Genomic DNA, 13,344 nt, shown 5'->3' with positions numbered 1-13,344 from the left:
TGATTGGAAGTTGACGGGTGGAGTGGGTTGCAGATGCCGGGTTAAGCACCAGACCCCTGTCCATCTTGCCGCAGATCCACAAGGCATTCTAGAATTTGGTGGAGGGGTGGGCGCCGTTCCGTCATCTCAAGACCCAGCCCGACAATTTGGGGGTGGGGTTCCATTGCTGAAAGCATTCCCGTCTCTCGAACAGCTTCTTCCTCGGACATCCAAAGTTTGCGCCTTTCATACCCACGAGAACCAACAAGAGCGTCACGCGATATAGTCTCACCACCTCGGAGCAGCAAGTAACAATGCCGTTTGGACAATTAGTACTCGGCAGTCCCGGTGCAGGAAAGAGCACATACTGCGATGGCAGTAAGTTTGCGCCCCGGTTTCCTTCTCCATGGCAGTACTTCCACGGGTGCTAACATAAACTCTCAACTGCAAGTGCAACAGTTTATGGGCGCCATCGGGCGACAATGTTCGGTTGTCAACCTCGACCCTGCGAACGACCACACCAACTACCCATGCGCGCTCGACATTCGCGACCTTGTCACGTTAGAGGAGATCATGGCGGACGATAAGTTAGGTCCCAATGGCGGTATTCTTTATGCGCTTGAAGAGCTGGAAAACAATATGGAATGGCTCGAGAACGGCCTCAAAGAGCTTGGAGAAGACTATGTGCTTTTCGACTGCCCCGGTCAGGTCGAGCTTTACACCCACCACAACTCGTTGCGCAACATCTTTTACCGGTTACAAAAGCTGGGCTACAGGGTGCGCCAGTGTCCTCCTCCCTCCGAATCGCAGTCCTTTCGCTAACTGGCTTGTAGCTGGTCGTTGTCCACCTTTCCGATTGCTTCTGCCTCACACAACCATCGCTCTTCATCTCCAACGTCCTCCTCTCCTTGCGCGCCATGTTGCAGATGGACCTTCCCCACATCAACGTCCTGACCAAGATAGACAAAATCTCGTCGTACGACCCTCTTCCATTCAATCTCGAATACTATACCGAAGTACAAGACCTACGGTACCTCATGCCGTCACTCGACGCGGAGTCGCCTGCCCTCAAGAAAGGCAAGTTCACCAAGCTTAACGAGGCCGTTGCGAATATGGTCGAACAGTTCGGCCTCGTCAGCTTCGAGGTGCTGGCAGTCGAGAACAAGAAGAGTATGATGCATCTGTTGCGGGTGATTGATCGAGCAAGTGGGTACGTGTTTGGCGGCGCTGAGGGCACGAACGATACCGTCTGGCAGGTAGCCATGCGCAACGAGTCGTCATTGCCCGATGCCCTAGATATCCAGGAGAGGTGGATCGATAACAAAGAAGAGTATGACGAGATGGAGCGGAAGGAGGAGGAAGAACAGGAGAAACTTCGGGCAGAGCAGGCCCGTGCCGCTGAAGAAGCAGGTCTCGGTGGCGGCTCGGTACCTGGTGTGGCGCCACAGTTCACCAGTGGCTCGGGTATTCGGGTAACGCGTAAGCAGAAGACATGATGATTGAATAGCATGGCTATTCATCCATCAGAGACCTCACCCTCATCCATCTCTGCGTCATCATGGTCATCATTGACCAAGGCCAGATTGCGAACTGAATCTTTGTCGCCGCGGAAGAGAGCATTGAGGGCGTCTGATGATGCCTTGCCAGCCATCTCGTCCTTTGCGGCAAGGACAAGAAGCTTGGCACGGCGGATGGCTTCTTCTTCGACTTTGCGGATGGTGCCGCTAACTCTGACGACGCGGAAGACGCACGGTCTGCCGTCCTTGACTGGGAGGCGGTCCATAAAAGTCAAGGCGGCCCAAACAAGCCTGTAATGGGCTCGTGAGATACGCAGAATGAAGGTTGAGGTCGCAGTAGAAAGGTACTTGACTATTGAACCAAGTTAGCCTAGTGGCCACTTTCATCAAGTGTAAGTCAGTATGTGCTGGTGTTGTGTTTGTTTACCTTGTAGGCTGCGCTCGACTGAGCCTGACCCGCAATCACCAAATAACGCATTCACCTGACTGCGAATGCCCTTCAGGATGGTTTGGGGCCTGAGTTCCCCGATGGTGGGTTGGTTATAAAGTAACAGATCGGGTACGGGGCCCTTTTGTCCAGTGGGGAGATCTGTGTAGACAATGTTGACCAACAGATAGCGATCTTTAAGGCGAACCATGGTTGTGGAAGTTTCCCGATAGGTATCGTTCTTTGAAAATGAACAAGCTTGTTGATATAACTCAACCAAAGATCGATTTGAGTTGGTGCTGTCGTAGCCTTAAGTAAAGGTCGTGAGAATGCTGTGAGATGGAAGTGAAATGCGAATTGGAATCAAACTTCCAAAGACTGAAAGTTACGAATCGGTTGCCGCCGGCAACAACAAAACAAGCTCTCAAGGATCCACTGCCTGCAGCGCTCCACTTCCCCACAAGTTTTAGCTAATCGTCCCCTGTCAAGAAGCTCCGATAAGGTACGTACATGGGTGCTTATCAGTTACGTACCGAGTTCCATGGAACATCAACACCATGACACCATCACCATGATCCTTCTCTGCTTTGCCCGTGAACCATTGGCAGCTACGGGGTGATTCTGTTACACTGTATCCCCAAAAACCATCCTTGTACCAAATTGTCAATCATGTCCTCAAGTACTCCTCCAGCAGCGCTCAAAGCAGCCATCCTTATCGTCTCAACCACAGCAGCCCAAGACCCCGCAACGGACTCGGCCGACGTCACTCTCCGCCAGGTCTTCGAAGAACAACAAGGTTCGCAATGGGAGGTCCACGAATCCAAAATCGTCCCCGACGATGTCGTACAAATCCAAAAGCAAGTCAAACTCTGGACCGATGGCGACAACAACATCAACCTCATCGTGACCACAGGCGGCACCGGCTTCGCCGTGTCCGACCAAACCCCCGAGGCCGTCTCCGCTCTCCTACACAAGGAAGCTCCCGGCCTGGTGCACGGCATGCTGACGGCTTCGCTGCAAGTCACCCCCTTTGCCATGATGTCGCGGCCCGTAGCTGGCGTCAGGAACGGCACCGTTATCATTACGCTGCCTGGGTCCCCCAAGGGCGCGAAAGAGAATCTGCAGGCGGTGATCAAGATGCTGCCGCATGCTTGTTTGCAAGCTGCTGGCGCTAATTCTAGAGCTTTGCATAAGGGGGGAGTTAAGAGGTTGGAGAAGGAGGCGGGAGTGGAAGGAGGTGGTGCTCATGGACTTGGACACGGACATAAGCATCACAACCACGGTGGACACAGAGGAGGAGGAGGAGGAGGAGGAGGAGGAGGAGGAGGAGGAGGAGGAGGAGGTTGCGGTGCCCATGGCCACGGCCATAACCACAATCACAACCACAATCACGGCCACGGCCACGCCGGCCTAGTCCGGCACACCACCCCCTCCGAAAACCCCAAATCCAACGATCCCAGCCTCGGCCCCAGCCGCCGCCACCGCGAGTCTCCCTACCCGATGCTCTCCGTCTCCGAAGCGCTCTCCCAAATAGCGCAACACACGCCCGCCCCACAAATCGTCACCTCCAAAGTCAACAGCTCGCTCGTCGGCGCCGTTCTGGCGCAGGACGTTTCAGCGCGCGAAAACGTGCCCGCCTTCCGCGCCAGCATCGTCGACGGATACGCGGTCGTCGTGCCCCAAGACGGGAACATGCGCGGCGTGTATCCCGTCGTCTCGGTCTCGCACGCCGCTCCTGGAGATGGAGAAAAAATGCCGACGCTCAAGGAGGGCGAGATCGCGCGGATCACCACGGGCGCGCCCCTGCCTCCTGGTGCGACGTCGGTTATTATGGTGGAGGATACGGTGTTGGTGTCGACGTCCAAGACGGAGGAGGATGGTGTGGAGGAGGAGAAGGAGGTGGAGATTCTTGCGGCGGATAAAGTTCGGGAAGGCGAGAATGTTAGGGAGGTGGGCAGCGATATTAAGCAGGGGCAACTGATTCTGGGGAAGGGGGATCAGGTGTCTGCTGTGGGTGGTGAGATCGGTTTACTGGCTGCTATGGGCGTTGGTGAGGTGCAGGTGTACCGACGTCCTGTTATTGGCGTTTTGTCTACGGGTGATGAGATTGTGGACCATGACCGCCCGGGAGACTTGCGGCTGGGCGAGGTGCGCGATACGAACCGGCCAACGCTTATCTCGGCGGCGAGAGATTGGGGGTACGAGGTGATTGATCTTGGAGTGGCGCGAGACAAGGCTGGAACCTTGGAGGAGACGCTGCGGCAGGCGATGAGGCAGGTTGACGTTGTTATCACGACGGGCGGAGTGTCCATGGGCGAGCTGGATCTCCTCAAGCCGACGATAGAGCGTTCGTTGGGCGGGACGATTCACTTTGGTCGGGTGGCAATGAAGCCCGGCAAACCCACCACGTTTGCGACCGTTCCGGTAAAAGATAACGACGGCGAGAGGGTCTCCAAGGTGATCTTCTCGCTACCAGGTAATCCGGCATCGGCCTTGGTTACGTTTCACTTGTTTGTGCTGCCGTCCCTGCACCAAATGTCGGGCATCTCACCACCTGGCTTGCCAAAGGTGCCTGTGACACTGGGCCATGATTTCTCGCTCGATGGATCTAGACCCGAGTATCACCGGGCCATTGTCTCTGTGAACAGGGACGGAGTGCTCACCGCGGTCAGCACAGGAGGACAGAGAAGCTCGATGGTAGGAAGCATGAAAGGGGCGAACGCGCTTCTCGCCTTGCCTAGCGGTCCAGAGCCGTTGCGGAAGGGGGCCAAGGTGGAAGCATTGCTTATGGGCGGTTTACGAAGTGATGTGTAAGTGATGATAGAACATGACATATATAACAGACAAGGGTCACAGCCCCAGACAAATGAACATGTTAATGAACTCCATAACGATACTGACCTCTTTTTCATGTTTGTACAAAAACAATTTGAAAGCTTCTACCCCCGTCTCTGTTCATGTGCGATGATGCCGACCGCGCCCTAATCGTTTAACCATCCCAATGCCTCTTCCAATAAACGCCGGTGACAATGTGACCTTGAACATAGACTTAGACACGTCCGCTAGCTAGCGTCAAAAAGCCTGCTGATTGCTAGCAGCCCGAAGAAGTTGTGTTGTGTTGTGTTGTGTGCATACCAAGATGCATGAGAGAAAAGAAAGCAAGGAATGCCTCTTCTCCTTTCTAATCCATCTCTACTGTGTGCTACCGAAATCGGGGGCCTTGCCGGAAACAAGCAGGCCAACGATGAGGCCGAAAAGACCCAAGACGGAGCTGAAGATTTCAATAACCAGGATCTTGACGAAGCTGTTATAAAGAACGACACGTTAGTAATATGACTTGACGACCTCTCTATCCAGTTCGCAACAACAACAAACTTACAGTGTAGGGTCAGCAGCATCCGCCAACGCAGCACCACTGCCATTGATACCGACGGCAACACCGCACACCAGGTTGCACATGCCAACAGTCAGGCCGGCCCAGAACAGCGCAAAGCCTGTGTAGTAGCTGTCACCCGAGTAGTATTGTTCCCCGTGGACCGGTTGGAGCTTAGCGGAGAACACGATGGCCATGATGACGCCGTAGATGGCGACGACCTCGCAGAAGATGATGGAGATCAGGTTCTTGGTCCGGATTCGTGGCGCCTTGACACCTCCACCGAGAATGGAGGAACCGGTGATGAAGATGCCCCTGTTCGTAGATCAACCGGTGGTTAGCCCAACATCTTGGCTAGCCATAGCTGGCGCCATGCGCCAGTTGGGGAATGGATGTAGCCCTTTTTCCAAAACGTACCATGCCGCGCCCACCACGGAAAGACCTATGCAAAGCGCGATACCCAGATCCGCCCAGGCGTATGGTGATACCGATTCGAGGAAAGCTCCGACCTATTCAGATTCCATGGGTGTCAGAGGATGACGTCGAGTGGGTATTGTTGGGAGATTCGTGAAGCCTACATTGAACGCCTCGCCGCTGCCGGTAAAGAGCATGTCTGTAAAAAACTTGTTAGCCACGGCAATATGGAAAGATACAGGCGCATAGCCTCAGTCAAGCCATTCCCAAGATGCCATATACTCACAAGCTCCAATGACGGCCAGAGACGTCCCTATGCCGCCGGCACCATACGTCAAGCTCATGTTTGCGGATGTGTGGTGTTTGTCGAGCAATGTAGGTTTCGATAGAATCTGACTGAATCCGGTGCGACCTTCTTGGAGCCAGCCGTCGTCGTCGTCGTCGTTGTTATCGTCGTTTGGGTGCTAGCTGGGAACCTCGATGTTCATGGGTGGTGGATGGTGGATTGATGGGCCGTCCAACGCGCCAATTCGCTACGTACCTTCCCACCACTTTCATCCCAGGCACTGCGTCCAGTGACGGCCAGCCACCCGTGCCACCGCGACAGCGCTATAACTTAGGCCACACGTGACTGATGACGCTGCCTACGCCTTCTGCTGACTCAGCCACTGTCCCCTTCCTCTTCCTTCTCCCAGACTATTTAAGCAACCTTCACCTTTTCATCAACAAACAACGATTTATCATCGCCGTCGCCGCCCTGAACGTCGCCGTGCATCTCAAGTAAATCGAAATAAAAATACAAGATGGCGGCCAACGGGAACACCAACTATTACGATTTGTATCGCCATGGCAGGTACATATTGCCAGTCTCACCGTGGCCCTTTGCAGGGCTCCTGGGGCGCTGACTACGCCCTCAACTTATAGAGGACACTCTGTATGCTAACCCTTTCCAGTCTTGGGACGACCCTGACCGATGCACTCGACGACCTCATTGGGGCGGAACGCATGGATCCTCAACTCGCGATGAAGGTCCTCATGCAGTTCGATCGAGTTATTACTGAGGCTCTCAATGAGAAAGTCAAGGCTCGTTTGACCTTCAAGGTGAATATCTTACTTTTTTGGATCTTGCATGACCCATGGATACTCCCATTCGCTCCAACGGTCATACCGAAGGACTTCACTTGTCAGGACCTCATGTGCATTTTGGACAGAAATACAGAACCAATACATCTTATTCATACCCTCTCCGTTCCCGTGTGCTAGAGCACCTCATCACACTGTACTACGAAGAAAGCTGGTTGACTAACTGTTGCTGGCATCTTGCCGGCGAGTAACATACAGGGATCTCTTGACACCTATCGCTTCTGCGACGAAGTCTGGACTTTCCTCATCAAGAACGTCACCTTCAAGATGGATGGTGGTCAGTCAGTGGTTACAGCAGACAAGGTCAAGATCGTGAGCTGCAGCGCGAAGCGCAGTGACGAAAAGTAGAACGGAGGCGATCGAAAACAGGGCAAGGCGGAGGGGTCTACCAGTTCACGCCTCGTCGAACAGGAACCTTAATTCGAAAAGGAATCCTACCTCTAGGTCAAGAGGGCGGCACTTTCGATTATCCCGTTAAAGAGGAGCATCGAGGATGCGGCAACCATCGCACAGCACGCAGTATCATCACGCTACTTCGAGACGGGCGAGCTCCTCAAGAGTGGGCGGGAGGAAACGTCCAAACGATACCAACGGCTTTTTCGCGGGATGCATTTAGCTTGCGCTGGAACGGTTGCTTTATGGTTTTGCTTTCAGGCTTTCATTATGATTTGGCTTCATCACACATCAGACAGGAGCTGGCGTTGGGTTCGGGAATGCAGCAGACATCATCGGATCGCATACGAACGGCGTTTTTTTTTTCTTGCGAAATTTGGGCATCAGGAATCTCGATGAACGATCAAAGGGGACAGTTTTTCACAGTATATCCCATTCCGGTTTCTATAAATCGAGATAGTTTATGGGCTCACGCCTGCATCTAATGGCTTTCGTTCAACCTTTGGGGATATAAAGATTGATCCTTACAATGTGCCTATAATCACGTGGTGAATAATGAGTGAATAACATGTGTTCCATGCTTGATAAAGACATGAATCTGCTTCTCATTACGAGCTATGATTTTCTTGTAGCAGGAGTCATTCAAATGTCATCACCACAGGCTGCCGCAGCGCTGCTGGACTAAAAGGGGGCGCATGATACCACCTTCAACCCTGGCCAATCAACCTCGCTACAAAAAAAGCCAGGGCAGCAGGCTAAATACGTGTACCGTCGTCTGCACTTTCTTGGGCAAGCTCCTGAAACCTGCATCAACCATCCGTCAGCCCAGAGAGCTGGCAACCCGGAATTTTCGAAACAACAGAGATCGCCCGGGGAACCCGCCCGGCAGAACCCACTTCTTCCGGTTCCCGTCCCCTTTCGCCCCGTTCGCCCCGCGCCGCATTCGGCTTTCGCCTTGTTTTCGGTCATTACACGTTCGGATCAGAACTAAAACTCCCTCCGTTGCCCGCAACAATGCCACCACGCCGCAGCGCCCGCCTCAACCCCGCCGGCGCCACTGCAACCGACTCATTATCATCATCATCATCCTCCTCATTCTCAACAGACTTGCCTCCTTCATCATCGGCAGCAGCACTTGCTACATCGACATCGACGGAACAACAACAACCTAAACCGGCTGTGAAAAGGAGAGGAAGGCCACCTGCTGCTAAAAAGATGGATTTCGCTCAGCAGCACCTACAGGCGGATGACGAACGGAGGCCGTTGTTGGATGGCGGGCGTGCCCAACAAGCTACTGATGCGGATTCTGCCGCTGAACCCATAAAGACGACTTGGGCAAGTCGGAATCAGTGGATTGTGCTCGCCATGGCTAGTGGAGCGTGTGCTGCGTTTAATGGAGCTTTTGCGAAGTTGTAAGTTTACTATTTATTGAGCTTATTGTCGTGGTTGATCGTAGTTTAGGTGATGACTTGGGAGGCTAATAAGTGTTGAAAAATTTAGGACAACTACGGAACTTACCTCGAGCTTCTCTCAGGCGATTGCTAGACTACTGCATCTTTCAGAGGAAGAGAAGATGATTGAGGTTATTGTGAGAGGTGTAAGTGCAGTTGTGACCTGACCGTTTACGTGCTACTACTGAGGTGAAGAGACAATGAGCTGATCTGATATTTTTTACGATGATAAGATCTTCTTCGGTCTCAATCTAGTATTCAACGGTGTAGTAAGTCAAGCCTCTCTTCACCAGCTCGCTCACCTTTTGTTCATCCCATCCTTACTCACCTTTTCTCTCTCTCTCACAGATGTGGACCCTCTTCACCCAAGCCCTCGCACGCGGTCATTCCACAACACAGGTCTCCATCATGAACACCTCGTCCAACTTTGTCATCACCGCCATGCTCGGGTTTGTCATCTTCTCTGAGGCGTTACCGCCTATGTGGTGGGTGGGCGCCGCTATGCTGGTTGCGGGGAACGTGATTATCGGACGGAAAGATGAGAGCGAAGGCCAAGGGAGTAGTGACACGAAACAGGATGGAGATGATGGACATGGTACTGGCAGTGGCAGCAATGATGCTGCTTCCGTGGGTGGCTCGGCCGAAGGTTTGGCTGAGGATGGTTTGGGGACGTATAGGCGTGTTGTTCAGGCTGAAGGGTCGGGGAGTCGTGGAAGACAAGGCGATGGAATACCGGTGGTGGATGAGGTGGAGAAGGAGGAAAGTGATGAGGACGTCACGATGCTTGGTGGTGAAGCAGCTGGTAACGGACGGTAAGAGCTCCGTATGATCACCTTGTTATTTTCTGGTAGATCTCTTCAATATATTTTTGTTGGATAAATTTTGAGCGTGTCATTGGGTCGGCGTCATATGAAATACAACCTCTTGGTAAGTTGAATGATACGGGTCCTGCTTGCACAAAGGTTGAGTTTAAGCGCAGTATAACAGTCAAGGGAAATTAGGCATGCAGTGTACACGGTGAGTACCATCCTTCATGGCACGAAAAGGCGCACATTCTTGAACTGAAGCAATGCTGTCCTTACTCTCGTGATGAAGAGTCTGTGAACTTGGGAAGTCTGGTGGTGTTCGATACACGCCCCTGGGTCTCGGCCCCGCATAGCGCTAAAACAGCAACTCCACAATGACTTTGCAGGGATCTTGAAAGGCCCCGTTCTTTTTCGTAGCTCGAGTCCATCTTACCTAAGTGCGGGGCAAGATTTTCCACTGTGCGCTGGAGGGGCCCAAAATCTTTCACAATTAGAGCCTTCAGCTTTGTATGTGGTTTTGCAACAGCAAACATTCACAGAACTCGGTTGCGTATGTCGTAACCTCTCCCTTCCAGGGAAACCAACAACACCAGGCCAGTCATGGCTTTCGAAATACCGGGTCTGGACCCGACGGCCGTCGCCGAGGTTGCTCGCTGTATGTCATCCCTTCTCGAAACGTTTTTGTCTCTTTCGGTTCTCGTGCTCGCGCGCATAAGTGGACGACATTGGGGTGACACCGGAGTCGCATTGGTTCGCGAAAGCTAATTGTACACTCTGCTCCGACCTACATCAGATGCCGTGGAACTGTGGCACGAACACCGGATCCCAATCCTACTCTCGACCGTTTTTCTATTGGGTCTACTGAGGACGTACCTCCATCTCTATTCGGAACCGAGACAAGAGCTGCTCGTCCTGCCCACGATCTACGAAACTGACAAGAAGACGAAGGAAACTGCGCTTGTTGAGAAGGAAATCAAGGACAAGAAGACTGGTGTGGAGACCACCAAGAAGGAGAAGGCTTCCAATGGTGGCCCAAAGCGGATAAAAGGTGACAAGGTCCGCACGAAGAAGGGGGCGAATGGCAACGACAGCGGTAGCGAAAGCGAAGGACCGCGAAAGATTCAGGTCCTCGTCTTCTACTCGTCACTCACGGGCAACACGGAACGGTACACCAAGGATTTCGCAAAGGAACTCGGAGACTTGCTCGTTGGTCAATCCGACGCCGAGAGCAAGGCTGAGAGCAACTTTTTGGCCCCCCAGGTGCTAGACCTCGCCGAAATCGACTACGACGAATATTTCCTTTCCACTCCGAAGGCTGCTGCGGACGGTCCGGTCGACTACTTCTACCTGCTTATCATTCCCAGCTATAACATCGATTCCATCAACGACACCTTCCTTGCGCACTTGGACGAGACACATCACGACTTCCGCATCGATACATCCCCGCTGGCGCCGCTTCTTGGATACTCAGTGTTTGGATATGGCGATAGAGATGGATGGCCTACGGAGGAGGAGGGCTACTGCGTGCAGGCCAAGCAGGTGGACAAGTGGATGGCCAAGCTTACAGGGCGCAAGCGCGCATTCCCTCTCGGCATGGGCGACTACAAACGGGATGGTAAGGAGAGACTGTCAGAGTGGCAAACCGGAGTGGTGGACGTTCTCAAGATGATCGAGCAAACTGGCAGTCTTGGAGAGGGCGTTCCCGGTTCTGGTGAGCCCATCGAAAGCGACGACGAAGATATCGCGGAAGATGACGGTGAGGTTGTGTACGAGGAGTACGAGTCGAAGAAGACCCTCGAAGACGTCGAGGATTTGGGACGCATCATCAAACAGTCACAGGGAGATGGACAAGCCGCGCCGATTGCGATCGACTTCACCGACTTCGGAAAGACCGGAAAGACCGTCCGCGCAAGGAAGACAGCGACCGTTACCGTTAAGGAGATGGTGCCCAAAGGCTCGCCTACGTACACCTCTCTGACCAAGCAAGGCTACGCCATTGTCGGCTCTCACTCCGGCGTCAAGATCTGCCGTTGGACCAAGTCCGCCCTCCGCGGCCGCGGCTCCTGCTACAAGTACTCCTTCTACGGCATCAACTCTCACCAGTGCATGGAAACTACCCCCTCGCTCTCCTGCTCCAACAAGTGCGTCTTTTGCTGGCGTCACGGCACCAACCCAGTGGGCACATCCTGGCGCTGGGTCGTCGACCCTCCCGACCTCATCTTCAACGGCGTCAAGGAGAACCACTACAAGAAGATCAAGATGATGCGCGGCGTGCCCGGCGTGCGCGCCGAGCGCTTCGCCGAGGCCATGCGCATCCGGCACTGCGCCCTCTCGCTTGTCGGCGAGCCCATCTTCTACCCGTACATCAACGAGTTCCTCGGCATGCTGCACAAAGAGCGCATCTCCTCGTTCCTGGTGTGCAACGCCCAGCATCCGGACCAACTCGCCGCTTTGCAGCACGTCACGCAGCTGTACGTCAGCATCGACGCCTCCAACAAGGAGTCCCTGCGCCGCATCGACCGGCCCTTGCACCGCGACTTCTGGGAGCGCTTCCAGCGCTGCCTCGACATCCTGCGCGAGCGCCGCTTCCGCCAGCGCACCGTCTTCCGCCTCACGCTGGTCAAGGACTTCAACCTCGAGGACGAGGTGGAGGGGTACGCGGACCTGGTCGAGAAGGGTCTCCCTTGCTTCGTTGAGATCAAGGGCGTCACGTACTGCGGCACGTCGACGGCCGGCAGCGCGGGTCTGACCATGGCCAACGTGCCCTTTTACCAGGAGGTGTGCGACTTTGTTGTCGCGCTCAACAAGGCGCTGAACAAGAGGGGCCTCAAGTACGGCATCGCGGCCGAGCACGCGCACAGCTGCTGCATCTTGCTGGCTAGCGAGCGGTTCAACGTCGACGGCAAGTGGCATACGCTTATTGACTATGAGAAGTTCTTCAACCTGCTTGAGGAGAAGGGTCCCGATGGCGACTTTACCCCTGAGGACTACATGGGCGCTGCGACGCCCGAGTGGGCGACTTGGGGTAACGGCGGGTTTGATCCTAGGGATCAGAGGGTGGATAGAAAGGGTAGGCCGATTGAGGCTCCATAGAGATGAGGATGAGCATGGTAAACAAAAATGATAGGTATTTAGGGGTATATATAACGTACACATAATGCCATACATGATGTAAATTTTCGTTTGATGTTGCCGATTGTTTGCGTCTTCTGGTGAAAGGATCGGATATATGGTTTGGACATGTCTTTTTTACGTTCTTTGTCTCATTTAAGCACCCCTGATAATGGCCTGCATACCCCGTACCTGCCTGTCCCGTATGCGTATGCTGAAATCACCGTCCGTTTTCCTGATGGGACCCCGGTTTCGCTATGTACATGATGCTACAGGATAAAATAGGAGACGACGCATCACCCATCCCGCGCGTCTCCGGAACATGAACAGAACAGAACAGAAATAATGTACAATGTGGTAGGCAGATAGTCCGGGTGAGCGTTCGAACCTGAAACGCTCGTCGAGATACTAGCCAGCCAGTGATGAGGGAGGGAGTGTAGTGCCCGTAAACCTGCTGACCTGTTGGGGGTGCAAGAGTAAGTGATGTGAGAGAGATACACTGACCGGGGAGAGAGCCGAAGTGTGGTGCAAGGGAGAGGGAGGGGGAGGGGAGTAAGTGTCAGACAAGCATATAGGACCGCTAGTCTCCCCTTTTTCTTCTAGCTGGCTGGGTATAAATCGATCGGGGGTCGTCCGTTGGAATGCTCGTCCTGTTTCCACTATTCCTAGCTTTCTTCATTTCGTCCACAAAAGCCATCGTTGGTTTGCGTCACGCGCGCCGTTTTCCAAC

At 53.7% G+C, this 13,344-nt stretch overlaps 7 protein-coding genes across 7 annotated transcripts; 5 read left to right on the top strand and 2 right to left on the bottom strand.

Annotated features, from left to right (window-relative positions):
• The first annotated feature begins 108 nt into the window (after window positions 1–108).
• Window positions 109–1,485, top strand: B0H65DRAFT_293178 (uncharacterized protein). Its single transcript, XM_062823040.1, has 3 exons — window positions 109–357; window positions 431–756; window positions 813–1,485. Exons 1-3 carry the CDS (start codon window positions 294–296, stop codon window positions 1,473–1,475), a joined length of 1,053 nt encoding a protein of 350 aa, XP_062678562.1. The 5' UTR covers window positions 109–293; the 3' UTR covers window positions 1,476–1,485.
• Window positions 1,486–2,308, bottom strand: B0H65DRAFT_293170 (Rpp14/Pop5 family-domain-containing protein). The gene is made up of 2 exons (XM_062823039.1): window positions 1,924–2,308; window positions 1,486–1,848 (listed from the first exon to the last, which is right to left on the bottom strand). The coding sequence occupies exons 1-2, from the start codon at window positions 2,132–2,134 to the stop codon at window positions 1,496–1,498; spliced, it is 564 nt and encodes a 187-aa protein (XP_062678561.1). The 5' UTR covers window positions 2,135–2,308; the 3' UTR covers window positions 1,486–1,495.
• Window positions 2,309–2,428: 120 nt separating this feature from the next.
• Window positions 2,429–4,926, top strand: B0H65DRAFT_580310 (gephyrin). Its single transcript, XM_062830789.1, has one exon. It carries the CDS (start codon window positions 2,593–2,595, stop codon window positions 4,735–4,737), a length of 2,145 nt encoding a protein of 714 aa, XP_062678560.1. The 5' UTR covers window positions 2,429–2,592; the 3' UTR covers window positions 4,738–4,926.
• Window positions 4,927–6,273, bottom strand: B0H65DRAFT_293148 (ATP synthase subunit C-domain-containing protein). Its single transcript, XM_062823038.1, has 5 exons — window positions 5,997–6,273; window positions 5,875–5,909; window positions 5,714–5,805; window positions 5,303–5,611; window positions 4,927–5,227 (listed from the first exon to the last, which is right to left on the bottom strand). Exons 1-5 carry the CDS (start codon window positions 6,052–6,054, stop codon window positions 5,116–5,118), a joined length of 606 nt encoding a protein of 201 aa, XP_062678559.1. The 5' UTR covers window positions 6,055–6,273; the 3' UTR covers window positions 4,927–5,115.
• A 149-nt stretch (window positions 6,274–6,422) lies between these two features.
• On the top strand, window positions 6,423–7,346 carry B0H65DRAFT_293128 (transcription initiation factor IIA, gamma subunit-domain-containing protein). The gene is made up of 3 exons (XM_062823037.1): window positions 6,423–6,563; window positions 6,664–6,811; window positions 7,052–7,346. The coding sequence occupies exons 1-3, from the start codon at window positions 6,514–6,516 to the stop codon at window positions 7,199–7,201; spliced, it is 348 nt and encodes a 115-aa protein (XP_062678558.1). The 5' UTR covers window positions 6,423–6,513; the 3' UTR covers window positions 7,202–7,346.
• Window positions 7,347–8,049: 703 nt separating this feature from the next.
• Window positions 8,050–9,933, top strand: B0H65DRAFT_475696 (uncharacterized protein). Its single transcript, XM_062827321.1, has 4 exons — window positions 8,050–8,658; window positions 8,747–8,843; window positions 8,931–8,966; window positions 9,046–9,933. Exons 1-4 carry the CDS (start codon window positions 8,261–8,263, stop codon window positions 9,511–9,513), a joined length of 999 nt encoding a protein of 332 aa, XP_062678557.1. The 5' UTR covers window positions 8,050–8,260; the 3' UTR covers window positions 9,514–9,933.
• Window positions 9,934–10,005: 72 nt separating this feature from the next.
• Window positions 10,006–12,685, top strand: B0H65DRAFT_541969 (uncharacterized protein). Its single transcript, XM_062829194.1, has 2 exons — window positions 10,006–10,158; window positions 10,297–12,685. Exons 1-2 carry the CDS (start codon window positions 10,104–10,106, stop codon window positions 12,594–12,596), a joined length of 2,355 nt encoding a protein of 784 aa, XP_062678556.1. The 5' UTR covers window positions 10,006–10,103; the 3' UTR covers window positions 12,597–12,685.
• Window positions 12,686–13,344: the final 659 nt, after the last annotated feature.

The sequence above is a fragment of the Neurospora tetraspora genome (genome assembly GCF_033439725.1).
Source record: "Neurospora tetraspora strain CBS 560.94 chromosome Unknown B0H65scaffold_7, whole genome shotgun sequence".
Lineage (NCBI taxonomy): Eukaryota > Fungi > Ascomycota > Sordariomycetes > Sordariales > Sordariaceae > Neurospora > Neurospora tetraspora.
The sequence above is the reverse complement of the archived record's forward strand: the minus strand, read 5'-3'. Positions and strand labels throughout refer to the sequence as shown.